This window comes from Syngnathoides biaculeatus, chromosome 20, assembly GCF_019802595.1.
Source record: "Syngnathoides biaculeatus isolate LvHL_M chromosome 20, ASM1980259v1, whole genome shotgun sequence".
NCBI classification, from domain to species: Eukaryota; Metazoa; Chordata; class Actinopteri; order Syngnathiformes; family Syngnathidae; genus Syngnathoides; species Syngnathoides biaculeatus.
In genome coordinates, this window is record NC_084659.1 from 11,142,254 (window position 1) to 11,157,730 (window position 15,477).

The 15,477-nt window shown below is 42.6% G+C and overlaps 2 protein-coding genes across 2 annotated transcripts; both read right to left on the bottom strand.

Annotated features, from left to right (window-relative positions):
- Positions 1-9,738: 9,738 nt before the first annotated feature.
- Positions 9,739-11,512, bottom strand: LOC133493875 (microsomal glutathione S-transferase 1-like). The gene is made up of 3 exons (XM_061807826.1): positions 11,396-11,512; positions 11,228-11,319; positions 9,739-10,793 (listed from the first exon to the last, which is right to left on the bottom strand). The coding sequence occupies exons 1-3, from the start codon at positions 11,510-11,512 to the stop codon at positions 10,547-10,549; spliced, it is 456 nt and encodes a 151-aa protein (XP_061663810.1). The 3' UTR covers positions 9,739-10,546.
- A 1,528-nt stretch (positions 11,513-13,040) lies between these two features.
- On the bottom strand, positions 13,041-14,487 carry LOC133493873 (microsomal glutathione S-transferase 1-like). The gene is made up of 3 exons (XM_061807824.1): positions 14,247-14,487; positions 14,083-14,174; positions 13,041-13,483 (listed from the first exon to the last, which is right to left on the bottom strand). Exons 1-3 carry the CDS (start codon positions 14,361-14,363, stop codon positions 13,237-13,239), a joined length of 456 nt encoding a protein of 151 aa, XP_061663808.1. The 5' UTR covers positions 14,364-14,487; the 3' UTR covers positions 13,041-13,236.
- Positions 14,488-15,477: the final 990 nt, after the last annotated feature.

Sequence of the window (15,477 nt, forward strand, 5' to 3'; positions counted from 1 at the left end):
ACTGCGGCGTCTATTTACACCACAATCCCTGGGCTATTTCAAAGATCATATCACCTGAATTAGTTGCATTTCATTCCGATGAGTGTGTTTCTACATAAGGACAAGAAGTCACACCGGAATTGTGTTCCGCTGTACAGAACCAGAAAGAAAGTGAGAACATGTGTATCTGCATTCCCAGGAGTGCGGGGGAGCGAGTCCATATGCCTGTTGGTTCAGTATAAAGCATGTAAAGTTACTCGTCTGAAGGTTTCTGACACAGCTCAAAGTGGACTGAATTGGTCTCGGCACACAATCCAGGGCGAGCGCCATCAAAGCACAGCTTAGTTTTCATGGGTGAATTGTTACAATACTCCGATCAGCATTCTACTGCTTCATGCAATGCAAAGCCCCTTTTCCCCTGCACACGGATTGACGTATTTGTCATTCATCTGCAAGTCTTCCCAAGTACCTGGTCATGCAAAGTGCGCCAAGCGGGATATACTTGGGGAGTTAAATTGCTCTTGGGTTGCCCGTTGGTCCAGTTGGAAAGAGGCATAATTGGCTAAACGATGTAGTTTGTTCATGTGGTGTTGCCATAGTGCTTTCGAACCCCGCCACTAACCCTCGCACAAACACTCTGACTCCGACAGGTCTTGTCAGGAAAGAACATTTTAGCACACCACATATCCTGCCCTGGATATGTTTTTTTTCATTTTTTTTGTTATTGATCCAGGAACATGCCGTGATTGTCTTTGGGTGCTGTAGCTACTATAATATTACAAGGAAAGGAAAGGGGCAAGAATAAAGGTGCAAGTGCGGCTATTTGAGAGGGTGTGACATGAACCAACGGTGTGGGGCTGGACCCAAATGCAGGACTCCGAGACGCGAGCATGATGTTAGGCGTGGTTTATTCAAGGAACAGGGTAAGCAGTCCGGGAAGGCAGAGGCACAAACGATAAGCAAAGGCAGGATCCGAAAATGTGAAGTGAGGTCTGACGACTAGGAGACAAACTAGGAAATATGAACTAGGACTTGACTATGACTATGAAATATAAACTAAGACAGGACTAAACTGCCGTGGCACAGAAACGCTGTGACGAGGATAGCTCACAGTACACTTTCTCTCAGCGGAGATTCCTACTGTCACTGAATGCAACTCACGAACTCAAGGCAACGAACTGGCAAATGCCAGTGACAAAACTCAAACTTAAATACTCGGTCTATGAGACCACCCAAAGCGGTGACCAGGCCACGCCCCTCTTGGCCGTTGTCCATTCTTGCTCATGACAGGGTGCTGGCAATTATCGCCCCACTACACTCAAGCATTTCAGGGGCTCTCCGCACTTCGCTTTTTCACCACATCTACCTGCTTGGTCCTGGCGGCCTGCATGTCGGTTTTTATCTGAAAAATGTTTTTTTTCAAAGTCCATGTGGCACGACATGGGATTTTTTTGCATGACCGTTATAGCTGCAAAGTTGTGACGCCCGTGATTCAAATTCGGAATGGCAGCAGAACCAGCGGCCGATGGTCAGCCACTGATCCACAAAACTTGTTGCAGAACCCGCCACATTCCTCACTAGTTCAGTCGAGTTGGGAAAAGCAATTTAGTTTGTCGCATAAGACGACATCCCCGATCCTATCTTGTTTTTACCCCTTTTGTACTTTTTATTGACAGAAAGGAAGTCTTAGCTTGTTTTTCTTCAGCGAGATGTGCACAGTAGTTTACTCTTCAATCAATTGGAAATAACCTTGCGCCAAACCAATCTGCATTGTCTTTGCGCAGAAGGAATGTTCACTCTCATTCTCAATGAAGAAGGCCGAATTAATGTGAAACTGCGTTCTAAATACCGCAGTCACTTCAAACAACCACGAAGCAAAAACCATCTTGGTTTCATGCGGGGAGCTTTTTGAAGGGTAAACACTTATTCCCTGGAGCAATTTTGGACCTGTCAGTCGATAAGCTCGCTTTTATTTCCCAAATAAAAAAACTGTCAGATTTATCTATTATTAACATGGCTACTTATAATGGCCACATTTTTGCCTCAACAAAATGGGTCCAGATGATTAGCAGTTAATTAGCCACGCTCCAGGTTATTGATTATTCTCCCACAGAACTCATTAACTCCAAACGTGTGTCTGAGAGGAATGGTCGGAGTTTACTTCATAATGCTGCCCACTGATGCCTATTTTACTGGATTTCGAGCAAGTCGTAAATTGTATGCAGGGCTTCAATTACTTCCGTTGGATGGAATTCAAGACATCATTATGCCGTCGCTTTTTGGCGTCCTTGTTGTAATTTAAAAACATAACTGGGGAATTTTTTTTCCCAATTCTGTCACTTCCCGTGGTTTACTTCCTCCTTCAACAGGAAGTGAGGCATGTCCCCGGATATTGTGCGAGCGCTCTGCCGCCGTAATCATCACTAGGGTGTCAAACGCGTCGGAACTACTTGGTTTTCCCGTCTGAAGGGACCAGAGGGTGAAATATGGCGAAAGAAGGGGCACCTGACAAGCATAAATTATGTTAATAGATTTTAATAAAAATCGCTTTACTCCAAAGGTTTCAGTACTTTGAAATGTCAAAATGATCTAGTGGTTCTACCTGGAGAGAATTTGGAAGCTTAAGTTAGAGCACTAAAATATTAAAACAAGAAATTGTGATCCCCTCTGAGGAATGGCTGCCGCTTGATGAAAAATGGAGAACGCACAAGTGTCTCTCCCAGGTGGAGTTTTCTACATTTTATTAATTGATCTGACGGCGGAATCTGGTCCTCCATTATGCCTCGGTATAATGAAGAAGATACGGAGCACATTCGGGAATATTTTAATGAACAAACGCCAATATCATTTTTGGTCAATTCCGCTCAGTAATTTACAATTAGGCCGTCCTTGTTATCTAAAATAAAAATTGTAATTAAGTAAGAAATTGGGCTTTTGTGTTAGCGATGGTGATTAGTAATGACGGTCTATTCAAGGGGAGAATTATCAGAAAATTATTCTTATGAAAGGGAGCAAACACGGACATTCCGCGCGACCTCTGCCACCCCGCGACGACGGCAAGAGCGTATATTATCCACGGCGCGGCCGTTAATTGAACTGCTCCATTGTTGCCGAGGTGGGCTGTCGATTGATCGGTTACCCGTGCTTCTACCGCTTCCTCGGACCTGACAGTTCGAGACGAAGAACAAAAGGATGGAGAAAAGACAGGACGGACAGTGAGCTGGAAAAATACTTGGAAAGAGAGTTGTGTGCCGGCGGGGGGGGTTGGGGGTCAGTTTGGAAACAGAGTGGAAACGGGAGACCTAGCTTTTCAATTACTACACTCAAGAGGTTAAATCAATAAAATTTAAATTGCTTATGGTAATCACCTGCACTCCAATCACCGGGATCAGCATAAGCAATCTGCTGACCCCAGCCATGCTCAGCCACTGATTGAAACATATGAAGGCGAGTCAGCTGGCTGCGGGGGTCAACGGAGATTAAAACGCTGTATATGTATTTGTTTGCGTGAACCCGCTTGGCCTTTTGATATTTCTTATTAAGAGAGCGGGACTTTTTAAAGTGGAAATACTAGGCCGAGACAGTTTTATTAACGAGAACATTTTAGAGGCCTGCGTGATATGGAACGTGGGATCGGTCGTGCGGGAATTACACAGCAAAGGGGTCAAGCAATTAAAGGGGATTAGCTGTTTTAGTCGCCGCTACAACTTTGCGCTACAGCTGCTGAGTTAGGGCATTTGTTATTTCTTCACAAGCGATAAAGCTGAAGTTTGTCATTTTCACCATATCATCACTTTTTTCTGTCACATTTGTTAAAACTGTCAGTACTGCATGAGTATCATGTATCCACATCATCTGGCGCAATCTTGTGCTTGGAATTTGATTTGCAAGAACAAACCACGCCTGACAAAAACAAAACAGAGATGGTGTGATTGAGGAGTTTTGGATTACTTATTATTTATTGCACACACACCCCAACGCCCTCCCACTGACCTTTTACCTTGGGCTTCAGGAGCTTTACTTTGCCTTTTATCGTGGGCAGCGTAGACCATCAGGCTTTTTGCGGACATGGAACTTTTTCATCTGAAGGTAAACGAGAGCAAAAACTATGGAAGTAGATTAGTGCCACCAGGATTTGAATTTGAAATGTAAAGTGATCTCATTTTCCATAGTTGCTACAATTCGCTGTTTGAAATTCAGTCTGTGCGACCAGGCAGAACACCCAGCCAATCACAGTTAGGCTTTCTTTACGTTACGTTTATATTTTTGTTAATGTGACCAAAAGCATAGCGGCTAATTACCAACACGATCATGATCGACAAATCATTTGATGTTGAATTTAACATCTTTTTTTTTTTTTTTTTTTTTTGTATAACTTTTTGCTGGCCATATACATGCCGCAATATCAGCAATTTTATGCAAAAGCCAACAAAACGTTAAACACAGACGTTCATTCATTGAATATCCAATCCCAGAGGAGTTGGAAAGTTGCAAAATGGACACATGCAGTGTGAACAACAACATATGTCGGGTTTTGTGTGCTCAATTGTATTCCATTCTGAAATACAGTATACTGTACCTCTACTCATAGAATCGAGGAGTATAGAATGCCAGATTGTGCTTTTCAAATTTGTGCATATGCATTTGCAAGCAGGTCAAGGGAAAAAGTTGCGAGGTGATGCATAAGGTGCAAGTTTTTATGCTGTCTTTTGTATGTATGAAAACTGCAGTGGAAAAAAAATACAATTTCCATATACTGTGCAATGGAAGCGGTATTCATGAGCATTGGCTTGCTTTGTGTGTTGTGAAAATCGCAAAATTAATTTTGTTTACTGTAGATTAAAATGCTGGGCGCTAATCCAGGTACTGTTGGTTGCTGATGAATATTTAAGAAAATACTAATTACAACAAAAGATAGTTTGTTTTTATAAATAGGATGTACCACCATAAGATTGTATGAATAAAAATAAACGGTAATGATATTCTCATTTTTCCATCCATCCATTTTCTTAGCCGCTTGTCCTCACAAGGGTCGCGGGGAGGGCTGGAGCCAATCCCTGCTGTCAATGGGCAGGAGGCAGGGTACACCCTGAACTGGTCGCCAGCCAATCGCAGGGCACTAGAGACAAAAACAGTCACACTCACAAGCACACCTCGGGGCAATTTAGAGTGTCCAATTAATCTTGCACGTTTTTGGGATGTGGGAGGAAACCGGAGTACCAGGAGGAAACCCACGCAGGCACAGGGAGAACATGCAAACTCCATACAGGCGGGGCCGGGATTGAACCCGAGACCTCAGAACTGTGAGGCCCACGCTTTGCCAGCTGACCCACCGTGCCGCCCAGTATAATAGAGACACACAGATATACTTCGAGACCAATCAATCCTCAGTAAGATGCAATAATTTTAGTTGTTCTTCGCAGAGGATAAAGAATACATGCCCGTGATTATTCATATACCTGTCAACACGACCTTATGCTATCTACTAGAAGACCATATAAAATATTCTGCCTGACACTGTACATTGCTGAGATAAAGAGATGAACACAAATACATTAATTGTAGTAAATCAAACACCGTCGGACCAATTCAGTGGAACCAAACTGCACATCTTCCCATGATGGGAAGGGAAGAAAATAAAGATTCTGCGTCCTCGAAATGTCCACTCGACGGTACCCACTTGATTCCCATTCCCGTGAAATCGTCCCGGCTATTTTCTCATTACATTTCCAAGACCTTAAGGTGCCGCCGTAAGATATAAATATCTGCTTCATCTCCGTGTGGAGCGTTTCTTTGAAGTTGCATCTAATTAAGCAGCGACTCTGTTAAAAAGCTGAACAGAAAAGACGCGAGGCAGATCCTTAGCGTGTGGATGACGGTTAATGAAGCCCGGACACAAAAGGAAGAGAACAGACATCGTGACGTGACACCTTCAAATCCACGCAGACTCTAATCAGGCTGTCATACGTGAAATATAGATTTTACAACACACACCGGATCAAAACCGGATGTGTGCGTGGGCAAAGTCTGGCTAATTAGCCGATTTCTAATGCGTGTCTTGGTGTAAATGTTCCTCCCAGCCTGTACGTGGAGGGAGGGTTGCGGTTGACGAATGTGACTGTGAACCCCCTCGCTCGCCACCCACCACCACCCGAAAAAATTGTTGATTTCAAGTTGCATCGAGTTCCTTACCTGGTCATTGATATCGTGCCCCACCAGGTGTCGTCATACAGATTTACATCATACACAAAGAGTAATAAGTGACTAAGTATGCTGTATTATAGTAGTCATTTTTCATAGAAGATAAAGAATATACAATGAATACTCCGTTCTCGAACAAATCGGTTTTTCAATGAAAATTTTGAGATATTTTTTGCTTCTGTTTTCAAATGAAAATCGGTACTCGAACGCCTGCGACAAAACCCGGAAATAACATAACGCGCGCGGCCCAACCAGCTGATCCACGACGCGCGTTGTTATTGTGTGTAATGCAACCTCTGGACGCAGACGTGGGGAATATCGATTCGGTTTTCGAGCAAATCGCTTCTCGAACCGCCTTCTGGAACTGATTGTGGTCGGGAACCGAGGTTGTACTGTATACATATTGAGTATAGTTCTAGTTTTAATGTGTTGCCACACAATTTGTCTCATTACATCTGGTGCAAATATAATATTATTTCAGAAAAAGAAATAGTCAAACATTATTGTGGGAGTGATGAACTGGGGCTGCTTCCTTCTTAAGGACCTGGACAACTTGGTATGATTGACATTATCATAAATTCTGCTCTCTACAATTATTTTCCACCGCCAGTTTATGACTTCAAGCTTAAGCGCACTTGGGTTCTGCACCAGGACAAATGATCCTAAACACACCTGCAAGTCAACTTCTAAATGGCTTGAAAATAAAATGGTTTTAACGTGGACTAGTCAAATTCTGGACTTGAATCTGATCAAAATGATGTGGCATGACATGACATTAAAAAGGATACGCTGAATTCAAACAATTCTACAAGGATCATTGGGCAAAAATGCCTCTGCAGAGATGTGTAAGACTCAATGTCAGTTCGAGAAAATGCTTGATTGGTGTTGTTGTTGGTGAGGGTAACCTGACCAGTTATTGAGCCATTACTTTTTCCACACAGGGCCACATCGCTCTGAATCGTCAGATATTGAATATTGAATAATTTATGTCGTGTCCGGGTATCTGTACATACATTTAATGTTAGTAGTTAGTTTTGCAGACAGAGTGCGGCATACTGGGCATTAGCAAGTACTGGGCGTGCCCAAGGTTGTTAGTTAAAGACTGTTTTGGGGCTTATTTCGGCTCCTCCTCTTCTCCCGAGCTGTGAAATGCTCGGCTTGTCTGAGGAATGAGAGACCCTGAAGGGCCAAGGGTCCCGAACAAATGAGCTCCCATAAAAAAAAAAAAAAAAAAAAAACTTCCTACTTATACAGGAACAGGACACAATGCAGACAAGCAGCTGCCCAAAGCAGCCTTCATGGTAATTTCATCCCACTATTTGCGATGCCCACCCATGGGTTGCAGCGCTCTGGATTGACGCCAGTCACCTTCATGTGCAGCATGAGGCATTCATCATATCAGCGGCTGACACATTGTATCAAAACAAGTCTGCTCCTTCTTCTTTTTTTTTTTTTTCTTTTTTCTGTGCCTTAGCATTCCAATAGCATTTGAGAACGGGGCTAAAAGCGAGTCCTGTTCGTGTATGTCGATTAAGCAGCGAGTGTTAAATATGTGACATTCAGCAGGGTGTTTTTTTTTTTTTTTTTTTTTTTTTTTTTGGCCCCGGTTTGAAATGAAAGAAAAGCAGCGTTGTGGGGATATGCGGAGGAATGTTCGCAGCAAAGCTAATGAAGTTAATTGCTGGAGCTGAGGCACTTTTATGGGCTGCACCTGGTCCATAAATGATTCCTAATGAGGACGCAGGCCGGTTGACTTTTAAAATGCTTCCCTCTAGTGGCAAGCAGAAATGGTTCTGAATCATCACAGTGAAAGACCGGAGCTGCACAAGTTGCGGTGGTTGAACACGGGCAGCACTGTGCAAAAATGATTTTTTTTTTTTTTTTTTTTTTTTTGGGGGGGGGGGCGCGGATAAAGAACTTTGAATTTAGTCTGTTCATAACCTTAACCATTATGTTTTTTTTAGCGGTTGACAATGCATTATTACAAATGTATCTGGAATTAGCTGTCAGTTAAATGCAAATGTTTTTTTTTTAATCTGATTTAGTCCAATACAGAAATTAGGTCTTTATACAATAATAATTTTTCAAATTACATATGAAGTCAAAGATTAATTTTCTGCAAATACTAAAGTGTCAGAATTTGATGTGATTAATCATTAAAATGGTCAGGTAATCCAGATTTTTTTTTAAATATATAAATTTAGTTAACACATGCAGGATTCCACTGCTGATAGAAACTATGACGTGGTTTAAATTTAATATGCTGATGAACTATGTGTGGATCAAAACAACAGATAGCTCTTGATATATTTGTATATGGGATAATTTTTATTTTCTTTAACATCCACCGATATCTTCATTCAATGTTTGGAAAAATGGATTTGTGAAATCAGTGGATGTAAAATAATAATAATATTTTTTGAAATGTATATAATAATAATAATGGATTTTTTTTTTCCTCTCTAGCATTCAAACACGTTTTTAATATTCTCCTGACAGACTGGCTTTCTAAGTAGCATGAAAGGAAAACGGATTGCTCCCAAGATCCCCCTGCACTTGTAAAGTGTAATTTACTATTTAGACGCAGTGGTAAATACCATTCAGCAGCGGTAAACGTGCATTTCGTAACTCAGTGACCGGGGCTAGCTGTCTGAGATTGTAACCACCTCAAGTTAGCTTGTGTGGGGGTATGTCAATATCTTGTAAATAAAATCACTGGCTGTTCGGAAAGGTTGGTGCTGAGGCAAGCACCGTAATCATTACTAATTTAAATACAAGATGGTGTGTGTGGTCTGGGTGTGTTTTGGTCCTCCCCGCACCGACATGGAAGCAAAAACCTGTCCGAAGATCAGATCGACACGATTGCCTGGAAGCCTTCCACGAGTTGTGGAATGCGCTGGGAGGTGCACAGACATGTCCCTTCACTGCCAGTGATCAAAGTACTCTAAGAACATTACATAACACTCAACCAATCCTAATAAAAATTCGAGCTTTTTCTTGAAGTGAGAGCCGTACCTGAACACGGTAACTCCCGCTTCGTGTTTTATTTGATCGCAAGCGACGAACTGAAAAACCACAACCCGCGGACGTGTTGGACGGTATAGTGATGCAATTCATTTTTTTTTTTTTTTCCAGAAAAGGACCTTGAATACTCTTAGGACTGAGCAACATTGTTTCAATGCCACTCAATTAAGAACCTGTGTTCAAACCTGTTCTACCGGTATAACCGACACCTGACAATTCATCTATCCATTGTCACCTGGACCTTAAACAACAGAATTTGATGTGCATGCCATCGTGGTCCGGCTCTGGGGTCCTAACCATAAGCATCCAATTAATACCGTGGTTTGCCGAGCGAGAGTAAACAGTGATACTGAAGGCCCGAATTGACAGAACTTCATTTGTAACTGGGAGCGGCTCCAATATGGTGACGTCCAGTCAGTGCCGCATGATCAGAGAACAGTTTCTTTGATTTTAGCAGCATGTGGCTCATTGCCCAAGGTCATTTTCTTTAGCTCTGTTCAAAGCAACTATGCTGACACAGTATGTTTGTGGATGCAAGGCAACTTTATTTTGAATATAGGCAGCTGCAATGTAGGTCAGAAGACCATGTATACTTTTGCAGCTTGTCGAACCCCCAATAAAGTTGTAAAAAATTGCAGAATACTTTCCAAATTTTACCTGACTAAACAAAGCGACCGGGATGAAACTTGGCTATCACCACTTTGTCGTGGGGGTAGCCAACCAAACAAAAGAAGGTGCCATGATCGTTCTCCAAACCTGGTTTAGTCATTTGAGATTTTGGACTCCGTCGATCAAGAACTGAGCAGAATTTCGTGAATATCTGGAGTTTAGCCACGTGGTATTGCTGGGGGTTGAGAATGAAGCTGCTGAAAAACCCCTCAAAGTTCCCCAGCAAGAAAATAAGAGCATCAAGGAACCATTATCGATATTCACTGATGTTGTATGGAAATTCCAAATCAAGCAGATGAAGATCCTGAATCAACAGACCCTTCAGATACAACTCTAAATTCGGACTCGGGAGTGGCAGTAAAAGACCAGATTGGTGGTGAAGGATCAGACCCCAAGTCATAATTTACTTTGTATATTTAAGTTACCTGTTTTGTTTTTTTTTTCACGTTAATGGAGTCCACAGATTTCAAACCCACTTTCAAGTTTGCACCTAGTACACTGATTAAGTTTCATCAATTTCTCAGACGGTGAGCAAAATGAGGTGGAGTATTATTTTTTCATTATTTAAATGCTCAACATTCAGCACCATCGCCACCCAAAACCTTTTACGGTAGTCGTTGAGATTTAGCAAACTGAAGTAAACAAACAGTTCTGGGGGCAGTGTCTGTCATCTTCAGAGAACAAGAACTTTACTGAGGATGTGGTAGGTCATCGATAGGGTGACCGCCACGCCTACGAGAAAGGACAGAACCCTGCAGGGCTGACGCACGGCGGCCAGGTAGACGATGCTGTGGCAGATCCGAGAACCGGCAAAGAGGCGGAAGTGAAGCAGGGCGGCTGACGGTTCCGGTCCGCTCAGAACGTAGAAAAAGCCCACCAACACAAAGGGAATGACATTCTCCAAGTCGTTTTGGTGACATCTGTGAAACAAAAACTTATTTTCTGCTTTATCGTTGCAAATTATTGAAATTGAAGGTGACCATAAAGAAATAAAGACTATGTATGAATGTACAACAATCCAACATCGGGACAAGTAGTACAGTATAGTGTGTACTGGCTATTTGTAATTCTTGCTTGTTATGATGATATTTTATAGATTAATGTAATAAACACTTGAAACACTAAGAGAACTTTCTACTTTATTTTTTTTCCATTTTCCTTCGATACTATGTTGCGGTATGACGTTGAGTACTGCATGTCAGGTTAAGAAATCCTTGGCCTGACACTAATTATTATGCAATTACTTGGAATAGGCTGTTCAAAATATCCTGGCTTAATGTGCCACAGATAAGACGGATACATAAAGTAGCAATTTAGGAAACTGAATTGCACATTACACAGAATTTTCTCTCACCTACGAACTCGTTCAACATCTGGGTGTGTTCTCAGCATCTTCTTTTTGTCCTCCGTAGGTCGATGGCCCACATCTTCCTCATTGGCGAAGGCCTAAACATGGCCATACGTGCTAATGTAATGTTTCCTCTTTTAACAGTTATCGAAGACATGACTGGCGTGGACCTACCCCTCTGCTGAAGCGGTAATGAGCAACAATCGGCGCCATCATCATCAACTTCAGGATAACTATAAGTGAGTAAGTGCTGAAAGCCATGAACACCTCATCTTGCATCAGGTCCACCATCGTTGACTGCTCCACAGCGACGAGACCGCTATTAGTGTTGTGGTTGACTTACAAAAAGTAATTATGTATGTAGAATAAGTGTTGAATTGGTCAGCTTAGCTGCTCGTGAGTTGGGGTGTGTTACGAAGAAACGAATCATCCCTAAACCTGGTCACTCTGAGGGTGGAGCCAGCCAACAGTGAAAACTGAAACTAGGAGCAAGCGGAAAGCTCACATGAGGAGGACTTTGCTGGTCTGACCAATTGCATCACAGACTATACATTTATGTTTGGAAAGCACAGGGAAGGAAAGTATTTTTTTTTTTTGTTCAACAATAAAGCTTGACTGACCACCGAACTGAAGACTCTCCTGATTGAGAAGAGAGCCTTTATCTCAGGGGATAAATAGGAACTTCAAAGAGTACAACAGGAAAAATGCCTTGAGGTGAACAATACCCGAGAGGTGTGGACACAACTGAAGGGGGGTGGACAAGCCCCAACTGAATACCAGGACTGGCCAAACGAGTTAAACCTGTTTTTCCATCTGTTTGACTGCTCCCCAGCCGACGTCCAATCAATATGACACCACCTCTCCAGGTTGACCATCTCTTCCAAACGGCAACTCTTCCCACTTCAGTTCTTCTTATCAAATTCCCCACAGCACCTTCTGCTAAGTCTTAAAGATTCACATCCAAACTATTCATAATGTTACATTGGTATTAAGTACAGTGCATTTGTTGAGTCCAAAATCCTCATTGATTCTGTTCATCATCTTTATAGACATAATTTCCAGGCGCAGCCAAGGTGTTGGGAGGGTTCGCTTTGGTGGCTTCAGAATTACATCGCTGGTTTTCGCAGATGGTTTGGTCCTCTCATCTACGTGAAACCGCAACCTTCAAATCTCACTCAAGTGTGGAACAGTTCGAATGAGAATCAGATCCTCCAAATGGTCTCCATGGTCTGCAGTCGAAAATCGTGAAGTACTCAAGAAGAGGGGGGAGATGATACTCAGTCATCCGGCAGAGGCTAAGAGTAGACCTGCTCGCTCCTCCTCTGCGTCAAGAGAAGATGAGGTAGCTTGGCCATCTTGTCAGAATCCCTCCCAAGGAAGGTGTTTCTGTCGTGTCCCACCAGTAGGAGGCCCCCTGATACGATCCAGGACAAATTGGACAGACAGCTGGCCTGGGAATATCTTTGGATCCCCATGGAAGTGATTCTAGATCGTGAAGTCTGGAATTCGCTGGTTCGGCTGATCCCCACAGTTGATTTTTTTGTCCAGTAAAGCTCTTTGCCCAAAATGTCAAGTTGGTGATTCAGTGAGTGTGTACACTGACTGAAACGATTCTCTGATGCAATGGTGAAGAAACTGAGTATTCTTGAGAGTAATGTTTCAGTTTTTCAAGGTTTTATAAGATTTTTACTCAGGTTTCATATCCAATGAAAGATTTGAAAGCTCAAATTTGAGCTACTGAATATTTTAGTATGCCTTCTGGCACTTCTGATGCAATACTTTCTGAACTTTTGGCTGACCAAATAAATAGTCATTAAAATGGTTGTATGAAAAATGTTTATTTGCCAAATTATTCAAGTGAATATTTTAATACCCCGTTAGAAATAAATGACACCCATGAAAATATTGTGCTTTTAAGATGGGTATAGATGGTTTTAAGACCTGCAGAAGTTGGAGCAGAATTTCAGTGATCTTGAAGCGTCCAAATGGTGAAAATGGGTGAGGGACAGTCATCTTCAAAGAACGAGAACTTTACTGAGGACGCTGTAGGCCATAGAAACGGTGGCTGCCAGGCCCACGAGAAAAGACAGAGCCCTGCAGGGCTGGGGGAAAGCCCCAATGTAGGAGATGGTGTGGCAGATCCGAGAACCGGCAAAGATGCGGAAGTGAAGGAGCGCGGCCGGGAGTTCCGGTCCGCTCATGGCGTAGAATAAGCCGACCATCACAAAAGGAACGACGTTCTCCAAGTCGTTCAGGTGACATCTGGTCAGCAAAAAAAGAGAAATGACTGAAATGAGGAATACGGAGGAGTACATTGAAGATTTAAACACCAAAATGTTCAAGCAAGGCATGCATGCATTACAAATCATGCAAGTCCAATAGCGGACGAAGACTAAAATTAGCATTGATGCTCAAATAATTCTAAACCTGCTATTTTATAACTAACGTTTCAGCGACCACATGTTTATGTTATCAACGCAAAGATGGCGATAGTCGAGTTAATATTTATTAATCCATGACGTCATTGATAAGTTGTCAACTTGCTCTGCACGTTTTCACCTTCAATCTCCAGGATGCTCACTGACTTTCTTGCTCCAAGTATGGTCGTGTATAATTTTTTAAAAATAGAGGAAATGCTTGACATTATTATACGGGAGCAAATTTGCAGTTGTTTTACTTGGATTGCTCAAGAATTTCATAACATCTGACTGAGCACATGGCGTAGCGGTATCAAGAGGTGGATTCAAGGCCCATGGACCACATGCACTGCCTGCTACTCATTATCTACACTTACTTGGACCAGGCAAGACAAATACACAATTTCACGAATTAAACTGCAGTCCCGGCAGAATTCGCCTCACCTACGAACTCGCTCGACATCTGGGTGGATCCTCAGCAGTTTCTTTCTCTCCTCTGCAGACTTATGGGCCACGTCTTCCTCAGTGGCAAAGGACTAAAGCAATCGACATCAACATTGAAATAACGTTTTGAACGGTCATTGCAGACGCGACCGGTGTTGACCTACCCCTTTTCTGAAGCGGTAAAACGTAGTCAGTGGCGACATAATCATCATTTTCAGGATAACAATAAGTGCGTAGGTGCTGAAAGCCATGAAGACATCATCTTGCATCAGGTCCAACATCGTGCCTGCTTTACAGCTGATAGAAAAGAATGATTCAAAATTTGTATGTATGCTAACAGTGGAGTTGATCAGCCTTCCTGCTTGTGTGGTATCAGTTGCAGCGAGACAAGACAGGAATGTGTTACATAAAACTAGTCAAACTTTAACCCAGTTACGATCAAGGGGTGGAGCCAGCCAACAAGAAAATAGTGAATCTGGGCCAGATGATCTAATGAGCGGGCCTGCAAAGAGATCCTATCCCGCTGCTCTTGCTTTCGTCACTGTGAGGAAGAGGCGGGAGTTGTGGTTGCTTCACCATGACAAGGTGCCTGCTCGCGACAGTGCCCTGAACATCAGATAGTTCCTGGCCAAGAAGAACAACGCCGTGGTGGAGAAACCGTCCGACTCATCCGACCTGCCTCTGTGCGATTTTTGTGTTCCTCTCTCTCAAGCTCAAGGGGACCACTTTTTAAAACAACGTGAAAATCGATTCTACTGAAAGAAGTCAAATGTTTTTATCAATAACAGCCTTTTGCCTCTCCGATTCACTGGTTGAGAAAGATTTTATGATCGTAATATTTCAGTTTTTTAAGGTTTTCTCTGATTTTAATACATCTTTGAAAGCTCAAATTTCAACTATTGATTGTTTTCGTATGCATTTTGGCAGTACTGATGCTTCCGAAACTTTTATCCCACCTAAAAATAGTCGTGTTAGCTCGGAAGCTATCAGTAGGCTAGCACTTCTCGTCAAAGCCACATGACCTCCTATTAGCATATACGGCAGATGTATTTTCACAGTTCAAACATGAAGGGATGTGTAAGGATAAGCGAGAGAGGCGTGGACACAAATGTAAAAATAAATAATAGAAATGAATTTGAGACCATTGCGAGCCTGCAAACTAAACCAACTCACAGTGTCAGGACATGAAATTCTCCTCGTGAAAGCAAACGTGCTATTTTCTACTTGGTGACTTCCACGGCTGCGTTTAGTGCTCCCGTCTTCTTCTTCCCTTCCGTCAAACCTCAGTCAACACAGGCGCTCGCCAGACTGCGGCGAGACCCGAGCTGCACGCTAGTCGCAATCACTTTTGTCTCAAACTCTTGTCATTTGGCTTTAATCAAGCGCACGTCATGT